The 24,744-nt window shown below is 38.3% G+C and overlaps 1 protein-coding gene across 1 annotated transcript in view; it reads left to right on the plus strand.

Annotated features, from left to right (window-relative positions):
* VPS50 (VPS50 subunit of EARP/GARPII complex) overlaps positions 1–24,744 on the plus strand; it is a 123,621-nt gene that overhangs the window by 91,182 nt on the left and 7,695 nt on the right. Inside the window, exons 21-25 of the mRNA XM_080667117.1 lie at positions 5,256–5,377; positions 10,045–10,125; positions 21,607–21,755; positions 22,765–22,861; positions 23,889–24,047. Coding sequence (XP_080523243.1) covers positions 5,256–5,377; positions 10,045–10,125; positions 21,607–21,755; positions 22,765–22,861; positions 23,889–24,047 — 608 coding nt within the window. The remainder of the gene's footprint in view (positions 1–5,255; positions 5,378–10,044; positions 10,126–21,606; positions 21,756–22,764; positions 22,862–23,888; positions 24,048–24,744) is intronic.

Here is a 24,744-nt window from a genome sequence, read left to right on the forward strand (position 1 = left end):
CTTATTTCAAATACTAGGGTTCAAGTTATAGGGTCAATTAAATCCTAAGTACAATCTTATATAGAAGTACCACAATATATTTTATGTTTGTTTTAAAACTTTAAAATCTTGTTTTATGATTGAAGTGAAAGTTGTTTTTTCAAGAAACTTAATATTTTTACCTGTGACGTTTAAGGAAAATTTTATCACTGTTTAATTTAGATTACATTCTAACATTTGTTTCTCTAAAAATACTTATATTATGTATATGAATTCATATTTTTAAACAGTTCCAAACACTTCCTGTATTGATAGCTTTATATACAACATGGTATTTTGAAAGGATGATCCAAGAAGTGTCATCCCTCAGTATATGTTATAAAAAAATGATGTTGGAAATTTGGGGGATGGAGTGAGGGCTAAGATATAATATTCAAATAACAGAATAAAAACTGGTAGCCAATAAAAACTTAGCTAACAGACCTGTTAATTTTTTACTCTGATCATCACTTCATTGGTCAATACACTTTTTCTAAATTGCTTGAGCTGCACTAGCTTTTCCTTCCTTTCCTTTGTGCTCATTTATAGCATTTAAGTTTGCCTTTATGTGCTATTTATCTCTATTGCTGACCTTTCAACTTAGTGCACTGCAGTAAGAATAACAAACATCTTTCCAACTCAAGAGTCTGTTCTTGCTCTTGCCCCATCAGATTGTCAGCTCTTATAGATGAAGAGAGTTTGGGGTATCTTTGCAGTGCATAGAGCTCCCAGACAAGTGCTTTTCGCTTTTGTAGGTGCCCAATATATGTTGGAGTGACAAACCTTAATTTTAAAAATCTTGAATATTGGAGAAACAGTTTTTTCTCCTCTCTTGTCATAGTCCACTGTGGATGGGAGAAATCATCCCCTCGCCCCCTACACACACACACACACACTTCCACTGCCTTCTCCTTATCTCTGCATGCCGTCCTCTGCATAGGAGTTGTGGTTCACGGAATTTCCCTAGGTCACCATTCTTGTGGTAACCATACTCCTCTCTCTGTGCCCCCTCATCTGATGAACTGGTTAAGGCAGGCTCACTGTTCTTCCTCTTGGTTGTGGTCCTTGTCCATGCTGCTACTGGTTGGGTTCTTTGCCAGTCCCTCTGTATGTATCCTCCCCATGCATATGCAGGACTCATGATCTAGATTTAGGATGAGAGAGTTTAAACAGTGCTTCCCTGAAAGCTTTTCCTCTTCTCCAGATTAGGTTAGGTTCCCTTCAAGTAACATTATATGCTTATCCCTTATTGTGTTCATTATAATTATAACTAGAGGCCCAGTGCACAACATTTGTGCACTGGAGGGGGTGGGGTCTCTCAGCCTGGTCTGCGCCCTCTTGCAGTCTGGGACCCCTGCCTGCTGGCTTAGCAGGGAGCAGGCTGCAGGCAGACATCCTCTGAGAGGTCCTTAGCGCTACCACAGAGGCGGGAGAGGCTCCTGCCACCGCCACTGTGCTCGCCAGCCAGCTGTGAGCCTGGCTTCTGGCTGAGCAGCACTCCCCCTGTGGGAGCGCACTGACCATCAGGGGGCAGCTCCTGCATTGAGTGTCTGCCCCCTGGTGGTCAATGCGTGTCATAGCGACCAGGTTGTTCCCTGTTTGGTCGATTTGCATATTAGCCTTTTATTATATAGGATTATTTTAAAATAATAGCAATAGGTAAATTTCTTGCTCCCTTATTATATTCTCTGTAAATATTTCACATGCATTTTCTCATGAATTCTTCACAGTCCCCTTTTACATGCACCAAACAATTAAAGTCCAGAGATAAATAACTTGCCTTAGGTCACACAGCTGGTAAATGGTAGAGTCCAGCATGTCTGATCCTAAAGCCAGCAAGCTCTTAACTTTCATGCTTCACAGCCAGTGGAAGAACAAAGGAACATGAATTCTGATCCCAGACAAAGTTCAAAGAGTTATAATGTTGGAGGCAGGAATAGGAACTTCTTGCAGCTGATGATGATTTGGAAGGAGATGGCTTTTTTGGTCATCTGGGCTATATAATAGAGAGCCTTCTTCAGTGTACCCAAAGCTTGCTGTGTCCACCCCTGTCACTGGGGCCTATAAGGGACATTAGAAAGGACGAAAGGGAGGGCAGCATGCATCTGAACCACTTGAACCACATTTTTAAACTGGGAAGACTAACATCAGAGCCATGCTTTTATATATTTATCAAGGCAGTACATCTCATAGTAGCACATTAAATAATAAAGAAGAGCTTGCAATGAAAAGTGGCAATCACCACCCCATCACTCCTTGCCACCAGAATGGAGGCAATTCTTTGGTCTCTTTCTATTTATTTTTCTTCTAATTGTAATTGTCCAGAAAAGGGTGATGAGAGGTAAGTTTGTCCCATATGTGGACCTTCAGTTAATCTATTATTTTTCAGCCCCATTTCTTGTTACTGTTGTCTTGCTGTACCTGCTGATTCCAAGCAGTGACCATCCTAGCTAATATATCCCTTTGTGGCCCTCTTACATTTTATTAATGTCTTTGCGTTTTTTCCATCAGCCTGCCCTCACTTACAGTCTGTCATCTAATGTAGCAGTTGGGAAATTAGAACCTATAGGCCAAATCGTCTGGCTGCCTATTTTTGTAAATAAAGTTTTATCAGAATGCACCCCACTCCCTTGTTGCATTTTGCCTGTGGCTGCTTTTGTGCTAGGAATAGTTGAAAAGGGAGAAGCAGAGCGGAGTAGTTACCACAGAGACTCTGGCATGCAGAGCCTAACCTTTCTCCTCCGTGGTCTCTAAAGGAAAGGTTTGCCAACCCCTGGTCTAAAAATTTTTTGAGATTTCTCATTTCTGATAATCATACCTACCCACCTTTACCTCCTCACTCTCATCTCTTCATAGTCATAGGCTTAATTCATTGTAAAGTTCTCCTTTAAATTCAGTAATGAGGAGGTTCATAAGCTTCCTCAGGCCTCCAAACACTACTCTGCTCTCTTGAACTGGAAAGACAGAGTCCTCACTCTCATGCATTTTAATACACTAGTCACCTCCTTATTGGTGGCTGCCATCCATGTATGATCATTTAAGGTGTGAGAGCAGGGACTCTGTTATTCCTTAGGTCTTAACACAAGGCCAAAGTACATAGTAAGCCTTCAAAAGTGTTGGTTACATGAATTAATTGATTGAATGAATATAGTTGTTTAAATTTATTTTTTCAGAGTAGTGGGGAACATCTAGTTTTCCTTCTGAATGCACATTTAAATGTTTTACTTATTAATAATTATTTTTATATTCTTCCTTAGGATTATGTTAACAACTAGTGACCCGGTGCATGAAATCTGTGCACATTAAAAGGGAATTAATTAGAGGAAATATTTTAATACTGTTATTTGCCCTTTCTCTATAATAGAAGTGTCAGAGATGAAAGAAAATTAGTAAAATGTATATGAAAATCTTCTCCTGTCGGAGTCTGGGGCGTGCCATGGGAACCAGAGTCAAGATTCCGCCCACCCACATGCGCCTCGAAATTGCGCGAGACCCAGACCCAGCTGGCCCCACCCCCATCAAGCCCTGCCGGGTGGGGGGTGTGGCCTGAGGTCCCCTGTTAAGCCCCACCAGACAGGGGGGCACAGCCTCAGGTCCCTGATGATTGCTCGTTAAGGCTCATTACAGGAACTCGGCCTCCGCTGTGGATGCAGCCATCTTTGTTATGCTGTGACAGTCAATTTGCATATTCCCTCTTTATTAGATAGGATGCTTAATCTTATTATTAGGAATGAAAAGAAGCTTTGTATTCTGGATATGTCCCAACCCAGATATTGGCATTCTTCCTCATTCTACCTATTCATCTCTCTTTTGCTTTTACAGGTTAAAGTAATGTAATATAACACTTTTTCTTTTATTTTTCTTCACAGTGCCTTATTATTTTATGTGTAAATAGTTACAGTTTAGTAAACTGCATGATTGTAGGCAATGAAATATCTGTATAGTGATCCATAATGTTCTAGGACCATATACTTCAAATATTTTTCAATTTTGACTAATAAAAGAATGTCTGTGACATAATTGCAAAGATGATTCTGAAACAAAAGACTTATAAGTATGAGGAAGAATAAAATCTGAGTTGAATGGTTTTTACTTTTCAATGTGTGTGTGGTGTGTGTTTCTCTTTCTGACCATCTGACTATTATTTATCATCTCATGTAAATTAAGACAGATGTATTGAGTTCTTGGTAATAAAGACATGGTTTTGATGGTAGACATTTCTATTAGAGTGAATTTGTCATTCTTTTCTATTGCCATTAATGTGTTTTCTCTTGAGTCATAGCGTCTTCAATAGTACCAATTAAAATTTACAGCAGTGACATAGAGTGGAGCCAGCACTTGAATTATTTACTCATTTGGAAAGGAAGCAAATGGCCTGGTTTAACATCTTCTGTAGAAGAACATTTTTAATAGATATGCTTCTTTCCCTATTATTTTCCATAAAAAAGAAACACAGGGACTTTTGATTTGTTATTTGATTCAGCCCATCTCCCAGGCACCCATCAAATACATTAACAAGTTTATAAATGCATACATTTGGGTTTTTACTTTTTTTCTGTAACTGTATCATATGTTGATAGGAAGGAGAATGGAATCCTGGCATCTCCCAAAGGAAGGAATGAGGAATATATGTTCTTGGCATTTTGAGAGTACCCAGCTCTTGAGTGATGTAGTGATAAAGAAATATTCCTGGCCTCTGACATAAGATTTCACAGGTCTACTATTTAGGGGAATGGGAAGTGCCTTCCATGTTCCCTTTTTCTTCTTGCCTTTTTGCTTTTCCTATTGTGTATACACTTACTAAAAAAAAACAAACCCACTTTTTCTCAAATACATTGTCTTCTGTTTTATTATATTTAAACATTTTTGAAGCAATTATTTTAAGTGGAATCTCTAAGAAATGAGGAACTGTGTTTTGTGTTTGCACAGTGTAATTTGTAAACAGTATAGGATTCCCATGAATATTTGACAGACAGTAAAAATGATGATGTAAAACATCTTTGTAGGTATTATTTATATCAGTGCTGTGCAATAGCACTTTCCAAGATGATATGACTGTTCTGTATCTTGTTGTCCAATACAGTAGCCACTAGCCACAAATGACTATTGAGTACTTGAAATGTGGCTAGTGTGGAATATAATATTTTATTTTAAAAAGTACTTTAGTAAATAATTTTTATTGTCACTTTATAATTATAAATAACCGATTTTAATTTTGATCTACTTTTTCTTTTCAGGTAAATATATGCAGATGATGAACATTCTCAAGCCAATTGCCTTTGATGTCATCCATTTCATGTCTCAGCTATTTGATTATTACTTATATGCAGTATATACCTTCTTTGGTCGGAATGATTCAGTAAGTCAACCTTTGAGGGGAAAGTCTGATTGTTTTAAAATTTATTTATTTTTCAAATGTAAAGTTCAGTTCATGCCCTCTGTATAAAATACACAGATAGCATTATTTTGAAAATTATTCATCAAAAACCCAACAAAATTATTGATATCGGCTTTTTGCCTGCCTAATTGCCTTATTTATATGTTAATTTTAAGCTTTGATATGATAAACATATTGTATGTTATTCAGATTTTTGGCAGAAAAAATACAGCATCTGTTTCTAACCTCGACGTATTTTGGCAATGAAAAATGTGCAGGTTGCCTGGTTCAAATCTGGCCCAGTGCATAATTACCACGTAGTAAATGAGATGTTTTAAATATTGGCTAACAGCCTTAGCAGGCACTACTACATTCAGAAGATAATAGAAAATATTTATTAAAATAATTGAAAATTTTTTAACTAAACCATCTGCCTGCCACAGAACTAATGTTTCTGCTCCTCCATTTTGTGTTTTCAAAGCTCTTATTGAGTTTGTCTTTTTCTACTCCTATGGAGAACAACACAGTATTTGGCAGGTAACCGATCTGATATTTGGGAATTACTATGTGGTTCACCTAGATGTTTGATAGTTTTCTGTGCAAAAGCATACTGTTTGGTTCTATAAACATATTATGATATTTTTAATAGACTTTATTTTGTACCTTTTTAAAATGTGAATTTTAATGGATAACTACATTCATCATGTAAATGTTCATATCTCTGCTGTGATTATAAATATATAAAAGATATGATCTTTTAATATGGCATCTGAATTTCCTGTGTTCTTAATTCTCCAAATGTTCCTTAGAAGGAATTCTAATATAATTAGAGACAAAGTGTTGATGAAGAATTTATGTTACTATAAAATATGTACTAATTCCTCACTGTGATTTTGGAAGCTCAGTACATAAATATTAAAGAAAAAAGATATTCTAGAATGTTAGCTAATTGTCAGAATCATTCTGTCTTTTCGATGAGCCTCCCTCTGTCACCGAAGCTATGCCTCTAGACTAGTGCTGGCCAAGAGAAATGTTGCCCTAATGGAATGTTCTGTATTTACACTGCCTAATATGGTAACCACTAACCACATGTGGCTATTGAGTACCTGAAATGTGACTAGTGTGACTGAGGAGCTGAAATTTAAGTTGTTTTTAATTTTCCTACTTTATCTTTATATATAAACTAGAGGCCTGATGCACGAAATTCCTGCAAGGGGCTCGGCCCTCGCAGCCTCATTAGCTGCCTCTGCCTTGGCCCTCGCAGCCTCGGCCCTCACAGCCGCTTCATCTGGAAGGTCATCTGGTCTAATTAGCATATTACGCTTTTTTTTTTATTATAGATAGCCACACGTGGATAGTGACTGTCATATCAGATAGAAAAGTTCTAGATCCTTTATCTATCAGATGCGTTAAAATGGGGTCCTTTGGAAACTTTGGGGAACAAAATGCTTTTTAGATGTGGCTTTCTAGACATGTAATACTAGAAATGATAAAGGAAGTTTTTCAGGTCGAAGGAAAATGATACAATATGAAAACATGGGTCCTTGGAAAAGAATGAAGAGCATTGGTAATAGAAACTACTTGGGGAAATCTAAAAAATATATTTTTTATTTTTCCATTTAATTTCTTTATAAACCATATAGTTGTTTAAACTGAAATTCTAACATTGTTTTCTGGAGTTCATAATAAATGTATTACACATAACAACTATACTAGAATATTAAGGGATATGGACTTAAAAGATGGCAAGGTTTACATATATTATGTAATGCAGGGCATTGTAAACAGTAAATGGACTGTGAAATGTTAAGAATGTATATTATAATCCATAGGACAACAATGAAAAATAATACAAAGAACTTTAACTGTTTTGCCAACAAGAAAATTAAAGTATAACTTAAAAAAATGTATACAATCAGAAAAGGCAGGAAAGGAGGAACCAAGAAACTAAAAAGAGGTACCATATAATAGTAGATGTAAACCCAACCAATATTCACATTAAGTGTTAATGGACTAAACACTCAAATTAAAAGGCAAAGATGGTCAGAATAGATTAAAAACAAAGCCCATACTTTCTAACAAAAAACACACCTAGGTTGAAAGCATGTGAATTGTAAGGATATGCCATGTAAACGGTAATGATCAGATAAAATAAATTTGAAAACAAAATTTATTACCACAGATAGAGGGATTCATAATGATCTAAGGGTCAATTCAACTATTCAACTGGAAGACATAATGATAATAAATGTGTATGTGCCTAAGAACAGAGGTTCAAACAGATGAAGCAATAATTGACAGAATTCAATTAAGAGAAAATGAAAGGCCCTGTTTGGGTAGCTCAGTCATCTGTTGGAGGGTCAGGGCACATACAAGAATCAACCAATGAATGAATAAATAAATAAGTGGAACAATAAAAATTGATGTCTCTCTCTCTCTCTCTCTCTCTCTCTCTCTCTCTCTCTCTCTCTCTCAAATTAATTAATAAAAATATTTCAAAGAAAAAATGGAAAAGACTTAATGATAGCTGAGATTTTCACACCACACAGCACTTAATAGAATAAGTAAACAGAAAGTCAGCTGCCTCCTAGCTGTATCCTCATATGGCCTTTCCTGTGTTCCCATGAAAGGGACCAAGCTCCTTGGTGTCTCTTCTCATGATGGTACTAACCGCAGCATGGGAACCCCACTCATCACCTCACCTGAACCTAATTACTTCCCAAAGGCCCCATCTCCAAGTAGCATTGCATTGGGGGTTAGAGCTTGAATATATGAATTGGGAGTGGAGGGGAACAACAAACATTCAGTCCATCACATGGAGTATCTGGCATTTGTATACATAGCTTGTGAAAATACAAAATGGTACAGCCACTTTGGAAAACAGTACCTTGTATAGTTAAAAATATATTATATTAACCAGAAATGAAAGGAACTGAAAGTGTATGTCTACACAAAGGCTAGACATTAATATTCATAGTGGTATTATTCAAGTAGTCCAAACTGGAACCCAAATATTCATTAACTGGTGAATAAGTAAACAGACTGTGCTATGTCCATATTATAGAATACTAACTATTAAGCAGTAAAGGAGCAATAAATACTAATAGTCTTACAACATGGATGAATCTCAAAAGCATGCTAAACATAAGACTACATGCTGTATGATTCCATTTATAAGGGCATATTTTTCAGAAAAGGCAAAACTACAAAGACAGAGAGCAGATCAGGGGTTAAGTAAGGGTGAGAGGATGAGGGAGGTGATGAAGTCAAAAGGTTTGAGGACATTTTTAAAGGTGAGGGAATTCTTCTACTGGTATATCTTGATTGTGCTGGTTACAAAGCTGTATACAATTACCAAAATTCACTAAAAATTTATGAATTTAACTATATATAATACCTAACGAAAAAAGAAGAAAATGAATTGATGAAGTTATAATACATAGCAAAAATAAGGTATTGTAAAATTACCATATAAAATTAGTTCATGTTTTACAACACCATGCCATTATACAACTGTTTTGGCAGAAGCTTTCTAACATATCTTGTGTAAGTAATTTCTCATTCTTGTATCTCAGGAAGAGATGAGAAACAATAATGTGTGTGTATGCTTGTGTACTTATACACACATATAATTTTTGTTGTTGTTGTTGTTAATCCTCACTCGAGGATATTTTTCCATTGATTTTAGGGAGAGTGGAAGAGAGAGGGAAAGACAGAGAGAAACATCGATGTGAGAGAAACACAATTGGTTGCCTCATGCATGAGCCCTGACCAGGGCCCAGGCGGGGAGGAGCCTGCAACCAAGGTACATGCCCTTGACCAGAATGGAACCCGGGACCCTTTGGTCCGCAGGCCGATGCTCTATCCACTGAGCCAAACCAGCTAGGGCAACACACACACATAATTTTTATGAATCAGTTACTGAGACTATATATTTTATAGATCACTATTAATATCATTTTATGTTTATTGGCTCATATAGAATATCTTAACATTTTTCCAGATGTCTATATGTATCTATGATCACCTTTAAATTAAATTTATATTCAATCAAATCAGCACTCAAGGAGCCAACTTTTCACTTAACAATCAAGTCTCACTTCTCATTTATGTTCTTGTGTGAAGATTTTAATAAATGCTCTGGCTTTGTTGTAGTGAAGAGAATTCTATACTGTGAAATGTTTACTGAGCATAACAAAAATTTCATTAATTTTTGGATGAAGATTTAGGCTGTTTCTAATTTGTGTTAAAAAATCAATTAGCAACACTACACTAATATGCTTCTTCAGACCATAACCAGTGTACTAGTTGTCTTTAAGTGTTTAAAATATAAAGATTTTTAACTAAAAATAGTAACTTTTTGGAAAGAAATTCTGGTGAACTCTATCCTGATAAATTCATTAGATTGATAGATGTTACTGTGACCCGTAAATAAATGCACATGTATAAATAGTTTCTTATTCCCTAAGGGCTAAGGTCTGAGTTCTTTGCTTGATGTTTTAGAATTTTTAAATGGAGTTTGGAAACCCTCTGAAGGCTGAGTTTCGGAGTGAAAACTCATCAGATGCGTCACTTTGCTTAATTTGAAGTTATGACGTTTGCAAGATTATCTTCACACCTATTCACATACCTTTCCTTTTCTTTTCCAGTTGGAATCAACGGGACTAGGCCTTAGTAGTAGTAGACTAAGAACAACTTTAAACAGAATACAAGAGAGCCTCATTGATATGGTAAGTGATCATTTGGAATCAATTCTTTGGGATTATAGAAAATAGAAATTAGCCATCTAATCCACTGCATATAAATGTATGTCTATGTGTATAATGAGTGCCTGAGACTTACATTGAGTACTCAAAGGAAGTCAAGTGGAGGGTTCCTATACTCTGATTGGAGAGTGAAAATTCATACACATAGACGAAAATGACATTAGCTATACTTCCACTGCAAGTTCAAAGAGAGGAAAGGTGTATGTGCATATTTCACGTCAGGATGACTAAAGGAGGAAGTGGGACCTGTGCTAGACTTTGATGAACAGGCCTGGGCTGCATGGGAAAAAGAAGAAGGGCATTTAGATTAAGGTTCGAGTCTGAGCCAAGGGCCTTGAGGTGGGAGCAAGCCCAGAGTTTGGCAGGTCTTTGTGATGGGCACTGGTATCTGCTGAAGAGTGGTGTTGCAGAGTGTTCAAGACCACTTTATAGATGGCCTTGAGATTCAAGTATGCTTTTAATTGACTGGCAGTGGGACATCTGGATTCTTGACTGTGTCACACGATGAAATGCATGTTTAAGAAGATAGGTTAGGTCACCAAACAGGGCTGATGCTCTGTAGTGTTTAAGCTAGCATAAGCATCTAAAGAAGAGCATCTTTTGCTTATGGTTGGTTACTGTAGCCAGAGATTTTTGCTGTTCACTATGTTTCTCTGCACTTATATTAACCCCAGGGTTCCCTGAATTATCCTTTATTCCTTCATCAACCTAAACAAGCAATCATTTTCCACTTTTCTTATATGCTCTGTATTATGTGCATACTTATGTTTTTATAAAACAATGTAATCATTCAGTCTTTTAAGGAATACTTTTGAAATAATTATTCTATGCCAGGCATTTTTGTAGTGCTGGAAATTCATCAGTTTATACAAAAGAGGTAATTCCTGTCTTCTTGGAACTTATTTTTTATTGGGGCAGAGAGACAGATAAACAAATTCATAATATAGTGTCAGATACAAGTGCTAAAAAGAAAATGAAGCAGGGTGACAGGGTGGTGATCTTTGAGCAGAGAGATGAATAAAGTGAGAGGCATGTACCGTTATCTCAGGTGAGCGCAGGAAATAACCTGTATCCGTTTCACCATCTTCCTTACCATTTGGACATCTTTTTGCCTTGCTCATATTTGTAAATATGTACATATGGAAAATATATGTATATTTTTCATAGCACTTTGGCACATAGCATTTCTTCAGTAAATGTTTGTAAAGTAAATGAATAAACTCCAAATTTGTGAGTTTCGTGTCTCCTGGCTTGTTTTCTTGGCCTTATCCATTTAATCCTGATCTTCATTTTCAGAGTCAAAGCTCCCCATCCATCTTTCCCCTCTCTCTCTCTCTCTCTTTCTCTCTCTCTCTCTCTCTCTCTCTCTCTCTCTCTCTCTCTCTCTCTCTCTCATCTCTCTCCTTTTGTCTTTGAAAGTACATTGGCTTTCAACCCCATTAGCCTTTATCTATGTTTTGATTTTGCTTCTCCTTGTTTGATACTTAATATAACCTTTAACGTTGGATCTTAGTCTGTTGCTGAAGTTTTTCTTGTTTCTTCCTAAGTGCTTCCAGATTGATGGACTGTAATTTACCATTAGAGTCATTCACTCTGATGTTTTTCTGTCATCTCTACTAGTGACTAACTTCTGATGGTCAAAGCACAGTTCCAGATTTGAAGCTTAAGGCATGGATTTAATGCTTCCAATTTCACCATCCAGTGTATAACAAAATAGCATGGCCATGTAAACAGTGGGACCACATTAGGGTTTCTCTGAGACCAGCTGCCACCCATCTGCTGACAACAGTGTATCTGTAGAATCTGTCTGACTAGTTCTATGTTCATTGGATAAATTTTCTCCTGAACTGGTAGTCAGATTTAGAAATGTGTTTTTAAAAACCAACTACACCTCCCTTCCCAATAAATAAATATGCCTGTTTTTCTCTTTGGCATCTTGTCTTTTAAAGATACCTTTTCTTTATGTACTTATTCTTCCCATCTCTTAAAGACAGCACTTTGAATCAGAAGACTGTGCAATGATTCCAGTTTGTAAGGTGAGCTGATCTTTGACCGGACCTCTCCATGGTCCTTACTCCTTTGGAGGATAAGCCGCTACAACAGCAATTTTGCAACCTTTTTCGTCTCATGGCACACATAAACAAATTACTAAAATTCTGCAGCACACCAAAAAAATATATTTTTTGCCAACCTGACAAAAATTTAGGTATAGTTTTGATTCATTCACATTGGGCAGCTATTGTGTTGGCTGTTGTCATCTATTTATTTGACATTCTGAGGGAAAAGAGATCAGTGCCCCTGACTAAATAGTCAGGTATTGTGTGTCTTAAAAATTCTTGCGGTGAGTTTCTTTCTGGGCCAACAGTTCTTTTGAGTCCCAATTTCAATGTCAAACAGTTCCTTATGTGTACGTGTCAGCAATGATATTTCAGTTCTGGATGGCGGACAAATGCTGGTAATGCAGGTCCCACCCTCTCTGGTTTGGTCCTGGGCAACCTGCCACAACGCACAGCTGCTGACTGCTAGTGTGTCAAGGTGTCGTCAGCGTCTTCCATCTCTGGACTGTTTCTCTTCTGTCTTCATGGCTGGAGCAGTCCTGTCAATTCCTCTCTGATGCAGGAATCAACATCGTCTTGGAGGTGTTTTCTGAAAATATACAAACATATTCTCGACCAAAAGTTAATAAAGGAATCTTTTCTATAAATTTGACTTGGGATCTTTTCTCATTTTTTGCCCAAACAATTTTCCTTTGGCTTGTTTTGACACCATGTGTGTTTTTCATGGGTGTCTTGCTGTTAGCATTACAAATGAAAGTTAATTTTCTAAAGTAATAATTTTCTAGATGTAATTTACTTACAGGATATTTTTCTTTACATGATATTCTTCTACTATCCTCCCTTTTTTTATTTAAATATTATGAGGCTTTTGGAAATTTTATAATGTAGTCTTGATAGCTTTTAAATTTTAATTTTTTGCACTAAAATATGACTGCTTTAGGTTCATTACATGTTATGCAATTTTACCATGAGATGAACTACCAATAAAAATTTTAGTTAACACTTTAGGCACAGCTTTTTGTCTGTACCATTAATTTTTCTAGAATATTCGCTTATTTCACTTAGCCAATTTAAATTGGTCTGAGAACTTGACTACTATTTTACTGTCAAATTTAATACTCTAACAACAATCTTATTTTACCCTGTAAATATTAGTGGAAATGATTATTTGCCTTCTTGAGTAGGCCCTGAGCATTCCTGGTGCTAGGTTGGATTTAGATATCAAAAACCCACTTCCCCACACCATGGGTACAAGACAACTCAAACAAGTCTTGTTGCAGTGAGAGGGCAGCTGCTGTCGGCCAAGTCTCTGTCTGTTACCTGGGTCCCGATTTGAGCTGGGCATGGGAAGCGAAGCATCCATGGGGGCAGGAGACCTCCCTCAGAAGGGGTGAGGGTTCAGGCCCCTGCAAAGTTGGGGGGATGAGGGTCTGTGCCCCACCTCTGTTGACCCCCAAGTTCTCTCCTGATGGCCCCTGTGCAACTGTGCCTGTCTTAGGTTGTTCCTTCCCTGAGGAATCTTACCCGTCTCTGGCTAACCAGCTATCCTCCGGGGCCAAGCAGGGTGATGTGAGGTTCAGTTCTGTCTCCTTGGTAGCCTATGCCCCCGAGGCCTCCATGCCCAGTACCTGCGTTGGGATCCCCTCGCCTGCTGGTGGGGCCCCGGCACTAATCACATATCTTGGGGAACCCAGGTTTCTTCTCCAGGGAGGGCCCAGCTCACCCCACTGGGCGAGAGACAGATCCATGGTACCAGCCACCATGAGGCTTCAACCTCAGCATGAACAGAAAGCACAGGCAACAGCTGTGGGCAATTGGATTGGCCAAAAGGTCAAGAGGGGCCAATATAGAATGCTCAGGTGCCTTCCCAAGGGGCCCTCTCCAGGGGTCCTCAAACTTTTTAAACAGGGGGCCAGTTCACTGTCCCTCAGACCATTGGAGGGCCGGACTATAGTTTAAAAAAACAACTATGAACAAATTTCTATGCACACTGCGGGCCCGGGACAAGTCGGCTGCTAAGCAGGACAGGCAGCGGCACCCAGCGGGCTGGATAAATGTCCTCGGCAGGCCACATGTGGCCCGTGGGCCGTAGTTTGAGGACCCCTGCTACACAGTGGAAGGGATTAAATCCTTTCATGTCTTTTTTAAATTGCTGTCAGACATTCAAAGAATTAGTTTGTAAGTTTGTTTGGGATAATTGTACATTATGCTGTTGTAATTCTAAAATATCAAGAGATGTGTTACCTTTGTCTCCAAGCACCAAAAAGATGATTTTTTATTGATTCCCAAGGGTGTGAGGTACTATTATAGGTAATGGGGGTAATACAAATCTGGGAAAAATTATAATGACATTGTAGAATAATATTATGTAAGGATATTCTTTGCTCTAGGCCATGGCAATTCCATTTCAAACTGGTTGTCAATTTCTTTTTGTATAGACAAGGTCTTACATTTTCTGCACCTCTCCCAGGAGCAACTAGTGATAGTCCCTTCCTTTGGTGTCCATGCAAGCCAGAAACCTCTCTCTAATTTTACACACAAAGGAGCAGTGGTTTGATTTTGTGTCATACAAAAGGGAAGCTGGGTGGCGACCCCTGTGTAATTATACTTCCTTGCCCCACCCATGGTCCTCCTGGATGACCAAGGTGTTTGGTATTATTGGTGACTACATTAAGTGGGAGATCAGCCCACGTAAGGGCTCTTACCCATGAAGGGTCAGGAACATAAGTCCAAAATACTTCCCCATTTTCCCCAGGTAATGTTACCATACAGCTGATGACTGCTAGCATGGCAAGAAAGACGTTCTCAGGTGTTCTTGGGGTTCTGGTTACCTCACAATTTCTTTTCTATTTATTTTTATTTTTATTTTTTTATTATTTTTATTATTATTTTTTTACATATGTGTCCTATTCCCCCATTACCCCACACCCCCCACTCATGCCCTACCCCCCTGTTGTCTGTGTCCATTGATTAGGCTCATATGCATGCACACAAGTGCCTTGGTTGATATCTCCCCCTTACTCCCAACCACCCCCTCCTTCCCTGAGGTTTGAGATTCTGATCGACATTTCTCAGTCTCTGGATCTGTTCTTGTTCATCAGTCTATGCCGTTCATTATATTCCACAAATGAGTGAGATCATGTGATTTTTATCTTTCTCTGCCTGGCTTATTTCACTTAGCATAATGCTCTCCATCTCCATCCATGCTGTTGCAAATGGTAGGAACTCCTCCTTTTTTACCGCAGCGCCTCTCAGCATAACCATTATTGCTTGTCTCATTTTCGGTTCTTATAAGTGTATTTCTAGTATCACATGATCTCACTCATCTAGGGGAAATAATGAACAACATATACTGATGAACAAAAACAGACCCGGAGACAGGAAAGCATCGATCAGACTGTCAAACCTCAGAGGGAAGGTAGGGTGGGGTGGGGGTAAGGGGGAGAGATCAACCAAAGGACTTGTATGCATGCATATAAGCCTAACAAGTGGTCATGGACAACAGGGGGGTGGGGGCATGCATGGGGAGGGGTTTGGGATGGGAATGGGGAGATGAGGACAAATATGTGATACCTTAATCAATAAAGAAATTAATAATAAAAAAAATTCTTGCGGGCACACCGATGGAAAATCATTGCTCTACAGCAATTTTATTAGACATTTTTCTGAAATAGTCCATTAGTTTCCAGTGTTTTACATGTTAAATTATTGCTCATACTGATAAGCATTGGTTTATTATTTTAGAAAATATATCTGTCATTTACTAGACCTTGATTTCAGGTTTTCACAAGCTGGTGTATCTTTTTCTTCACTTCATTACATTGAATCTAGATTGGCAGAGAACATTAATTGATTTCTTGTTAGTCAATATATTGGTTTGTTATTAAAATATAGCCTAGTCAATCTGGAACCACTAGATTGAAGTAGTATTCTTCCTTATATTTCTCTGTTAGTCAAAATTTCAATAAACACTTTTTTAGTAATTTTATTTTCTCCATATTTATCTTTAAGTTTTGCTTAGCTATAAAAAGCAAGTGGAACCCTTATGGTCTTAAAGATGCCACCTGAAATAATTTATCATATAAATCCAATGTAAACTAAAAAAATTTGCTTGACACATCAAGTAAAAGTCTAAAAAAATGGGTCTGATAGGGGAAGAGTGGGAAAGGGAGCTGGTATAGGTGACAGTGGCACCAGAAATGTGAATTTCCCCCTGTCCACTTGGTGATGCTAAATTGTTTGCTTAAGACCTTTGGCCAACTTTTAAGTCTTTGATAATAAAAATGTATTTTAAATTTGTGCAGAAAAGTTCATAAATATGAATTGTCTTAGTAGTAATAATTGGTGGCAGGAAAGGCTAAAAAATATGACTTTGACTGTGAGAATAAAGATTGGTTAAGGTTTTAATTCTCAATGTCTTCAATAGGTTTTATATCCTCCCCTTATTTTACTGGTATAACTGAAACACTGATCTGTTTACTATACCATTATTTATGTCAGCTTGACGTTTTTGTGATTCTCTTGCTCTCTTCAAGCATTATTTCCCTAAATGTAAACATAGAACTTTAGCTTTTAAGCAGATAATTACCATAATTTTTATGCCTAAAATACCAGTGTTAACTGGGAGCAATGGAAGGCATCCTAATGGAAACCTTTTGAACTGGAGGGAACAATTCCAATTATCTCTATAAGAATGTTTTATGTGAAAGAGCTGTGTGTGTAAAGGGAGAACTCAACACATTTGAATTGGAGTTAGGTCAGGAGGTAGTTTGGTAAGTGCTTTTGATCTCTCCTGTGACACCCAAATACAAATTTTATTTCCCTCAGGCTTCAGATTATATCCTTTCTTTGCCTTCCATCACCTTCTAGTTCCATCTCCCTCTTCAGTCCTAGGTTAACCAGGTAGTATCTAAACTCAAAGAAGCTTTTAACTTTTTAAATATGTTGTACAGATGGTGATATCTGATCCCGAAAGAATGCAATTCAGAGGTTACTCTGCTGTTATAAATGTGTGGTATTCATGGTTACCCTGGAGCTATTTTGAGATTGAGATTGTGCATATTGGCAGAAAGTTCACATCAGTTTTTGTTAGTTTAATTACAAAATAATTTAAAAGAGTGCATGTTTGATGCTTAGAAGGAGACTTTGTTGTACTTGTAGAGCATAATACTCCAGATTTCTGCTCATACAATCACAAAAGGAAACTTATCTGTGCTTATTTAACTTATATAATATGCATATATACAGAGTAGCTGTCAGCTTCTGACTGAATTTGTCCTTCTATTGGGAACTCATAACAATCCCCAGCAGCCCTTCCTGCCCTACGCTTCTGCTTGATACCATGTACTTTGGTATGATGCAGCCAAATCTATCTTGCTGGGTTATCTTCTGTTATTACTATTTTTACACCATTGGGGCCACTTTGGCTAGCCTAGTCATATGGTCCAGATGAGTTTTCTCTTCCCCCTATTCCTTTATTCATTTTTCTTGTTTCAAGGTTTTAGGTCTCCTTACCATTCTTTGACTTGCTCTGAGGTGAATATTCACAACTCTGAACTAAGTAAAAAATAGAATGCTATAGGAGGTATTGAAAATAGAAGGCAAAGAGCTCTTTGATGAGTGGACAAGACTCAGGGGATACACAATATTTGGATAGCTATATTTATTGTTGTTTTTCTTTAAAATTTTATTATTTTTGGACAATTTTATGATACATCATCTATATATTGCATTGTGTGTTCACCACCCAAAGTCAAATCTCCTTCCAATACCATACATTTGACCCCCTTTACCTTTCCTACCCCTCCACCCCCTTTGCCTCTGGTAACCACCATACTGGTGTCTGTGAGTTTGTTTGTTTGTTCATATTGATTTCCTAGGTAGTTTGTGGAAGACTGATGGTCCCTTCTAGTGAAGGAGGCAGATAAGAATAGATGAATATTTCATTTAATGTCAGATTGTGTTGAGAGTTACAAAGAACTAGGAAAGGGTAGTAAGAGGAGAAAAAGCATGTAATTTTATTTAGATAATCAGAGAAGGCCCCTTTGAGAAGATAACATTGAAATAGATCCCTGAAGAAATAGGGAAGTGAGCTACCTGGATGAGAATTCATTTTTTTCAGCAAACGTTAATTTAGTGCCTGTTTATTGAACATGATGCCAGACACTGTTCTGGGAGTTAAGGGTATAATTTTGGTGGGGAGGGGGGCACCAGACAAAAATCCCTACCCATGTGTAGCTTATTTTCTAGTAGGGAGAGGATGTTTTGGGGAAGAATGTTTCAGTTGAGGGAATATACAAAGACCTGAGGTAGGACCATAATTGGCATATTTCAGGAATAGCAAAGAGGCCAGTATAATTGGAATGAAGAAAGCAAGAGGGTCCATGGTAGATGAAACCGGAGAGGTATCCAGAGCCTAGATTATGTAGAGCCCTTGGATTTACTTTAAGGAAGGCAGGAAGCCATTGAAGAGCTTTAAGCAGAATTGACATGATATCAATTAGTTAAAAGAGAATTACCTTGGCTTCAGTGTGTAACAGTAAAAGAGAGAGATGAGGTAACTTGTACCAAAGAGTTAGTGGAGGAAGTAGTGAGACCTTAGAATCTGGACCCATCAAGATTTGTTGATGTATAAGTGGTGTATGATACTGAGAGGAGCCAAGGATGACATCTGACTTCTGGAGAATGGAGGTGCCATTATTGGAAATGGATAAGACTTTTAGAAGGGACATAATTGAGGAGGACACCAAGAGTTCACTTTCATGTTAAATGTACTAAAGGTGAGAGTGAGGTCAGCACTAGCATGCAAATTTTGGGCTATTGGTATGTGGATGGCATTAGAAATGTGGGACTGGTTGAAATTAACTGGGGAGTAGAATGTAAGTGAGAGAAGTCTAAGAACTGAACTGTGAGGCTCTTCGGTATTTGAAGGTCAGGGAGAGGAGGACAGACTAGCAAAGGAGTCTTCAAAGTGGCCCATGGTGTAGGAGAAAGACCAGGAGGGTGTGGTGACCTGGAGACTAAGGGAAGAAAGTTTTTCAAGATCAGCCGTGTAAAATGCTGCAGTGGGTTAAAGAACATGGATGTTCAGCACAGACTGTTGGATTTGGCCACAAGGAGGCCATTGGGAACCTTGATAACTATTTCTTTGAAGTGTGGCAGACAAAAGCCTGATTGGAATGGGCTTGAAAGAGAACAAAAGGAGAGGAAATGAAGACTCCTATCATCCTCACTGTTATCATCATCTCTGTTAATTAAACGAATAAGGGCTGCTAATGCCAGGAGTCATGCCAAGGTCTTGAGTGACAAAGAAGAAATCTGTCCCTATCCTCTGAGAACCCACAGTGAGGCAGGGGTAACTGATGCAGTGTAATTTATGCCACATACAGACAAATGTGTATGTGTCGATAACATTGACACAGGAAAAATACTAATTCTTCTTTTTTTTTTTTTTTTCCTCAGCTGAGGATATTTTTCCATTGATTTTTAGAGAGCGTGGAAGAGAGAGGGACAGACAGAGAGAAACATCGATGTGAGAGAAACACATCGATTGGTTGTCTCCTGTACTCTTCCTGACCAGGGCCAGAGCTGGGGAGGAGCCTGCAAGTGAGGTCCTTGCCCTTGACCAAAATCAAACCCAGGACCCTTTGGTCCCAGGCTGACGCTCTATCCACTGAGCCAAACCAGCTAGGGCACTAATTCTTGGGAGACTGAGAATGTTGTAGGAAGGAGGTGAATACGAGCTCAGAGTTAAAAACTGTGGAGGAGAGAGCCAGGCAGATGAGGGGAAGAGAGCTGGTTCAACAGGAGTGTCAACAGGTCAGGTGTAGCAAGTAGGCCAGTGTGGCTAAACCTGAAGGACAGGGAAGATTACCTGGAAATGAGGCTGGCCAGGTAGCTGGGGTCATTTGTAAAGGCATAATATCATGGCACAAGATTAGGCTTTCACCTGTACGGAATGAGGACTTTTAAGCAAGGGAGTGGTATGATCATGTCTGCACTTTAGAAATATCACTTCTGTATCATAGAAAAGTAAGCCCGTTAAACCTGTGAAAAGTGGAGTGGAAACAGGATATGCTAGTGGAAGAGGTGTCTATGAGGGGCATTTAGAATAGTTCAGTTAGGAATGCTGTGGTCTTGGGCCTGATGAAGTAGTGACATGAGGAAGAAACAAACAAGATAGGTGTTTATTTAGTCGTGATGGAGGCGAGGAGGAAGGGGGTCATGAATGACTCCAGGGTTCCGCACTTGGACAGTCTGGAAGATGATGAGGAAGCATCCACCGGAATTAAACTACATAACACAAGCAACCAGTTGGTACCAAACAGTATGTAATTTTGTGGGTTGTGTTTTTTTGTGTTTTTTTTTTTTTTAGGAGTGGGGTGCTTGTTTTCCTTTTATGTGGAAGGAAATAAATAATGGAACTGCAACATTGATTAACTTGCATAGTTTCCTTACCCTGATTCTCTCTAGAGCAAGCAAAGTTGTTCCCAAATAACTTGTAAATGCTAATTCAGTAATTAGAGATTGAAGAGAGACATTATCTTTAGAAGAAGATAGGATATAAAAAAGAACTAATGAAGAATAAAACCATTTTCTAATTTGAAGGGTTTTATAATGTTTCATTTTCATTTTGCTAAATTTATAAACTTAAGTTATACTCCCAGAGTCCTATGCATTTGATGTCCCTTTTATTCATACGGAAAATGTCAGCAATTTGTGACTATGTAATTGCTTTAAAAAGTAATCTAGATTTACATTTACACTTCAGATTTTTTTGTGTGTCTAATTTTTTGTGTCTAATTTTTTCTTTGAGGATCTTTAAAGCTCAACACTCCCTGCTTTGGGGGCATCCCTTTCTTTTATTTCCAGTAACCATCTTCCTTCTCATCAATAATCTGTCCCAGACAATTGGTTCAATTTCAGTTTATAACATTCTAGTCCTGCTTTCTTGAGATTATTTCAAAGTTACCTTGGTTAGACTTGGGTGTGAAATGGTTAATCACACCATAATTTTGAAACTTATCAGCTTAGTCTTCAAGGGACAATTTCTTTTCCCTCATTTGTGAGTTCTTGAAGGGCATCTCACTGTTGTCTCTATGAAACATCTCTCGATTCATGAAGATTCCTTGTGTTGGCCAACTGTAATTCATGCACAGGTTATAGTATATAGAGTTGGATCATTTTCACTTAGCATAAAAAGCAATGTTCCAGCAGTTAGAAAATACAAAAGAGGGTGGGAGGGGTGGGAGGGGGGAGAGCAAGAACTAAATGTAATTAATGCAAGCCTAAGAGTGTTTGAATTATAGTTCCAGTTTGGTAACATCACGTGGTTTATTGCTATTAGATTTGTTATTTCAGATTGCGTACATATGTGCTGTATTTTCAGGAAGTTACAGCTGATCCTACTGCCACACTCACAGCAGCAGAAGAGAGAAAGGAGAAGGTCCCAAGCCCACACCTAAGTCACCTCGTGGTTTTGACCTCCGGGGACACATTGTATGGGTTGGCTGAGAGAGTGGTAGCCACAGAATCCCTGTAAGTTGTTAAAAACAGTTACTTTACCATTGAATATTTAAGAAAGGCTATTAAAGTAAGCCTTGTATAATTAGACTTCTTGTATATATCTTCCACTTTGCAATATCAATGTGTATTTCCGAGAAGTATACCCCAAAATAGATTACCAGTGGATTTTTAAAACTGCATGTTTGGTTTTCGGTTACATAAATGGAAAGAGGGAAATCTTTTAAGTTTCAATCTTTAGCAACGTGATCCATGCTTTAAGTAAAACTTTAAAAGATGTTCTAGTGTACTTTCTATTTTCCTATTGAACTGTGGTTCTGGAGAAACTAGTTACGTTGTCAGTTCAGTGTTAAATGTAGTCGACCCTTGACATCTGCAAGAGTGCATCCTGACCTTTATAAATCCCCCAGGTTTTAATATAACTGAAGCATATAACTTCTCCCATAAAATGTAGTCAATTCTAACTTAAGGATTTTTGTGTACATAACAAAAAATAGAGAAAAACAGTGCAGCTACCAGCCGTCTTCCAGCCGGGGGCCTCTGACTCCGGCACCCCTGCCTCCTGGCCTGAAGCTCACATGTGTGTCTCAGTCGAGTTCCTTTGTTACATGTTATGAATGTTGGGTAACTTCTGATAAGTGTCAGATGTTAAATCTGTGAATTCAGGGGTCTGTTGTATATAATTAAATGGGATCTTTAAAAGAAATCCTTTCAAATCTTTCTCCAATGTTTTGTGTTATCTGTGCTCATATCTTAACATGCAAAGCAGCATAACTACACCTTTGTGTCCAAATTAGCTCCCTTGAAGTCACCGTTCTTCCACCTCAATTCACATTCAATGATAAGTTGGGCTTTCATTTTTATGTAGAATGTAAATGAGCATGTCAAGAGGTAGTTCACTAAAGTGGAAAATAATTTTAATTGTTAAAGTTTTGCTTAGAGATCTTAAAGACTACTTCTACAAAAACACTGGCAGGCTCTAACTCTGTGCTGTGTTTACAAGGGGGTTATTTGTTCCCTTTAGGGTATTCTTGGCTGAACAATTTGAGTTCCTTCAGCCGCATCTGGATGCTGTGATGCCTGCAGTCAAAAAGCCCTTCCTTCAGCAATTTTATTCTCAGGTCAGAGATGGGCTGTCTCGGGTGTCATTTCAACTGGGAGCCAGAGAGTACGGTCACACATTAGTTAGGAGTTTTGCTTTGCTTCCTGTTTTACTAGTGATCAGTCTCCAAATCCCAGGAGAGCTGCATTAGAATATTTGTTTATTCGACCCTGAATCACTGTATTAAATACTTATTGGGCAACTCATAACTTTTAGTCCAGTGAGAGAGAAAGCCAGTTATTTAAAATATACAAAGGGAAAAGAATCAGAGGCAGGGTATTTAACCTTGACTGCAGGAGGAAAGGGGTGTGATTGGAAGCAGGTTGTCTAGAAAGGCTGTTTGGAGGAAGTGATGTTTAAACTTGACCAGCTAGGCAAGTAGGGATTATATTCCAAATTAAGGGATGGCTTATACAAAGAGCAGCAGGGGAGGGAGAGCATGATGCACGTGAGCAGCTGAGACACTCAAGCTGCCAGGGCAGGGTAGCGGGCTTGTGACGAGAAAGATGGCGCAGTGATAAGCAGGAGCTGCACGATGTACAGGGCTCTCAGCCGGAAGAGTATGATTCCAAGGGTACTGGGAAGCTACGGGAGGATTTGACCCAGGTGAGTGGCTTGGTCAGGGGTGTGTTTTAGAAAGTGTGCTAGGGAGGCAATGTGAAGAAGGGACGTTAGATGACAAGCCTAGAGGCATGGAGACCGGCTGGAGGGCAGTTACAGAGATGCAGTCAGACGGAATTGTGAGGTGGGGAGGGTGGGAGTTGAGATGGAAAGAAGTGAAAGAATTTGAGAAGTATTTGCTATCTCCAAGGAAATCTGTAGTTCTTTTAGAAACTGTCTGTGGCCTCAAGTTTACTTAATATCTCTAAATTATGTTTTGAATGAGACTTTTGCCCTCGAATTAAAGTATTTTCATAATATAAATCTCCAAATGAATAATGACTTATTTTCAGATATGATGTGTCCTAGAAATAGGAGCAAAATGTCTTTTATACTTTTGATACTTTAGAAAACATTTGTTTTCATTTCTGTGCAATTTATTTCAGACAGTCTCAACTGCCAGTGAACTACGCAAACCAATTTACTGGATCGTAGCTGGTAAAGCCATTGATTATGAACAGATGCTGCTCCTGATGGCTAATGTGAAATGGGATGTAAAGGAAATTATGTCACAGCACAACATATATGTAGATGCACTATTAAAGGCAAGTACTCTGGGAAATGTCTTTGTTAAAGATGATTCTGCTAAGAGAACTGTTCTTTAATTGCAATCGCTCTAAAGTAGTGAGATTATAGTTACAGTGTTACCACATTTCTAGCATCGTGATATTAAAGTCCATGAATTAGATTAGGCTTACTTTCTGAATTTTGTGTTCTTTTAGACCCAAGAATACTTTGTAGAACTTTTGTTTTGCTCACTAATTTTCCACTGGACTTAGAGTTTGATTGGCATGACTTGGCTGATTCTCATGGTATGTAACCTCAGTAGCCATGGCTGTGGAGACAAGAAGGTATTTCTCCTGTTGTATGTATATTAGCAAGAGACCATACACCCGATTATTCTAAGTTGTGTTTTACAGAAATCACACTACCTTTGCAATGTATCTTGCAAATACCTTTGCATTTAATGATTTATGTTTATAAGTTTTCTGGAAAGAATTGTAGTCGTTTTTTGTTGTGTGTTTTTTTAAAAAATCATGCATCATGTGATATTTATAGATCACCTGACATGTGGTAAGCATTGCTCTAGGTGCTGGCAATGTAGTTGTGAATTAGGAATTTACATGCCAGCGAGGGATGGTAGTAAAGAGATAAATTAAGATATGACGTGTCAGGTGAGGAACAGTCCTGTGCAAAAATAAATGGCCGGCAGAAGAGGGAGAGAGAGTGGCAGGGGGTGGA

This window comes from Plecotus auritus (genome assembly GCF_963455305.1).
Source record: "Plecotus auritus genome assembly, chromosome: 4".
Lineage (NCBI taxonomy): Eukaryota > Metazoa > Chordata > Mammalia > Chiroptera > Vespertilionidae > Plecotus > Plecotus auritus.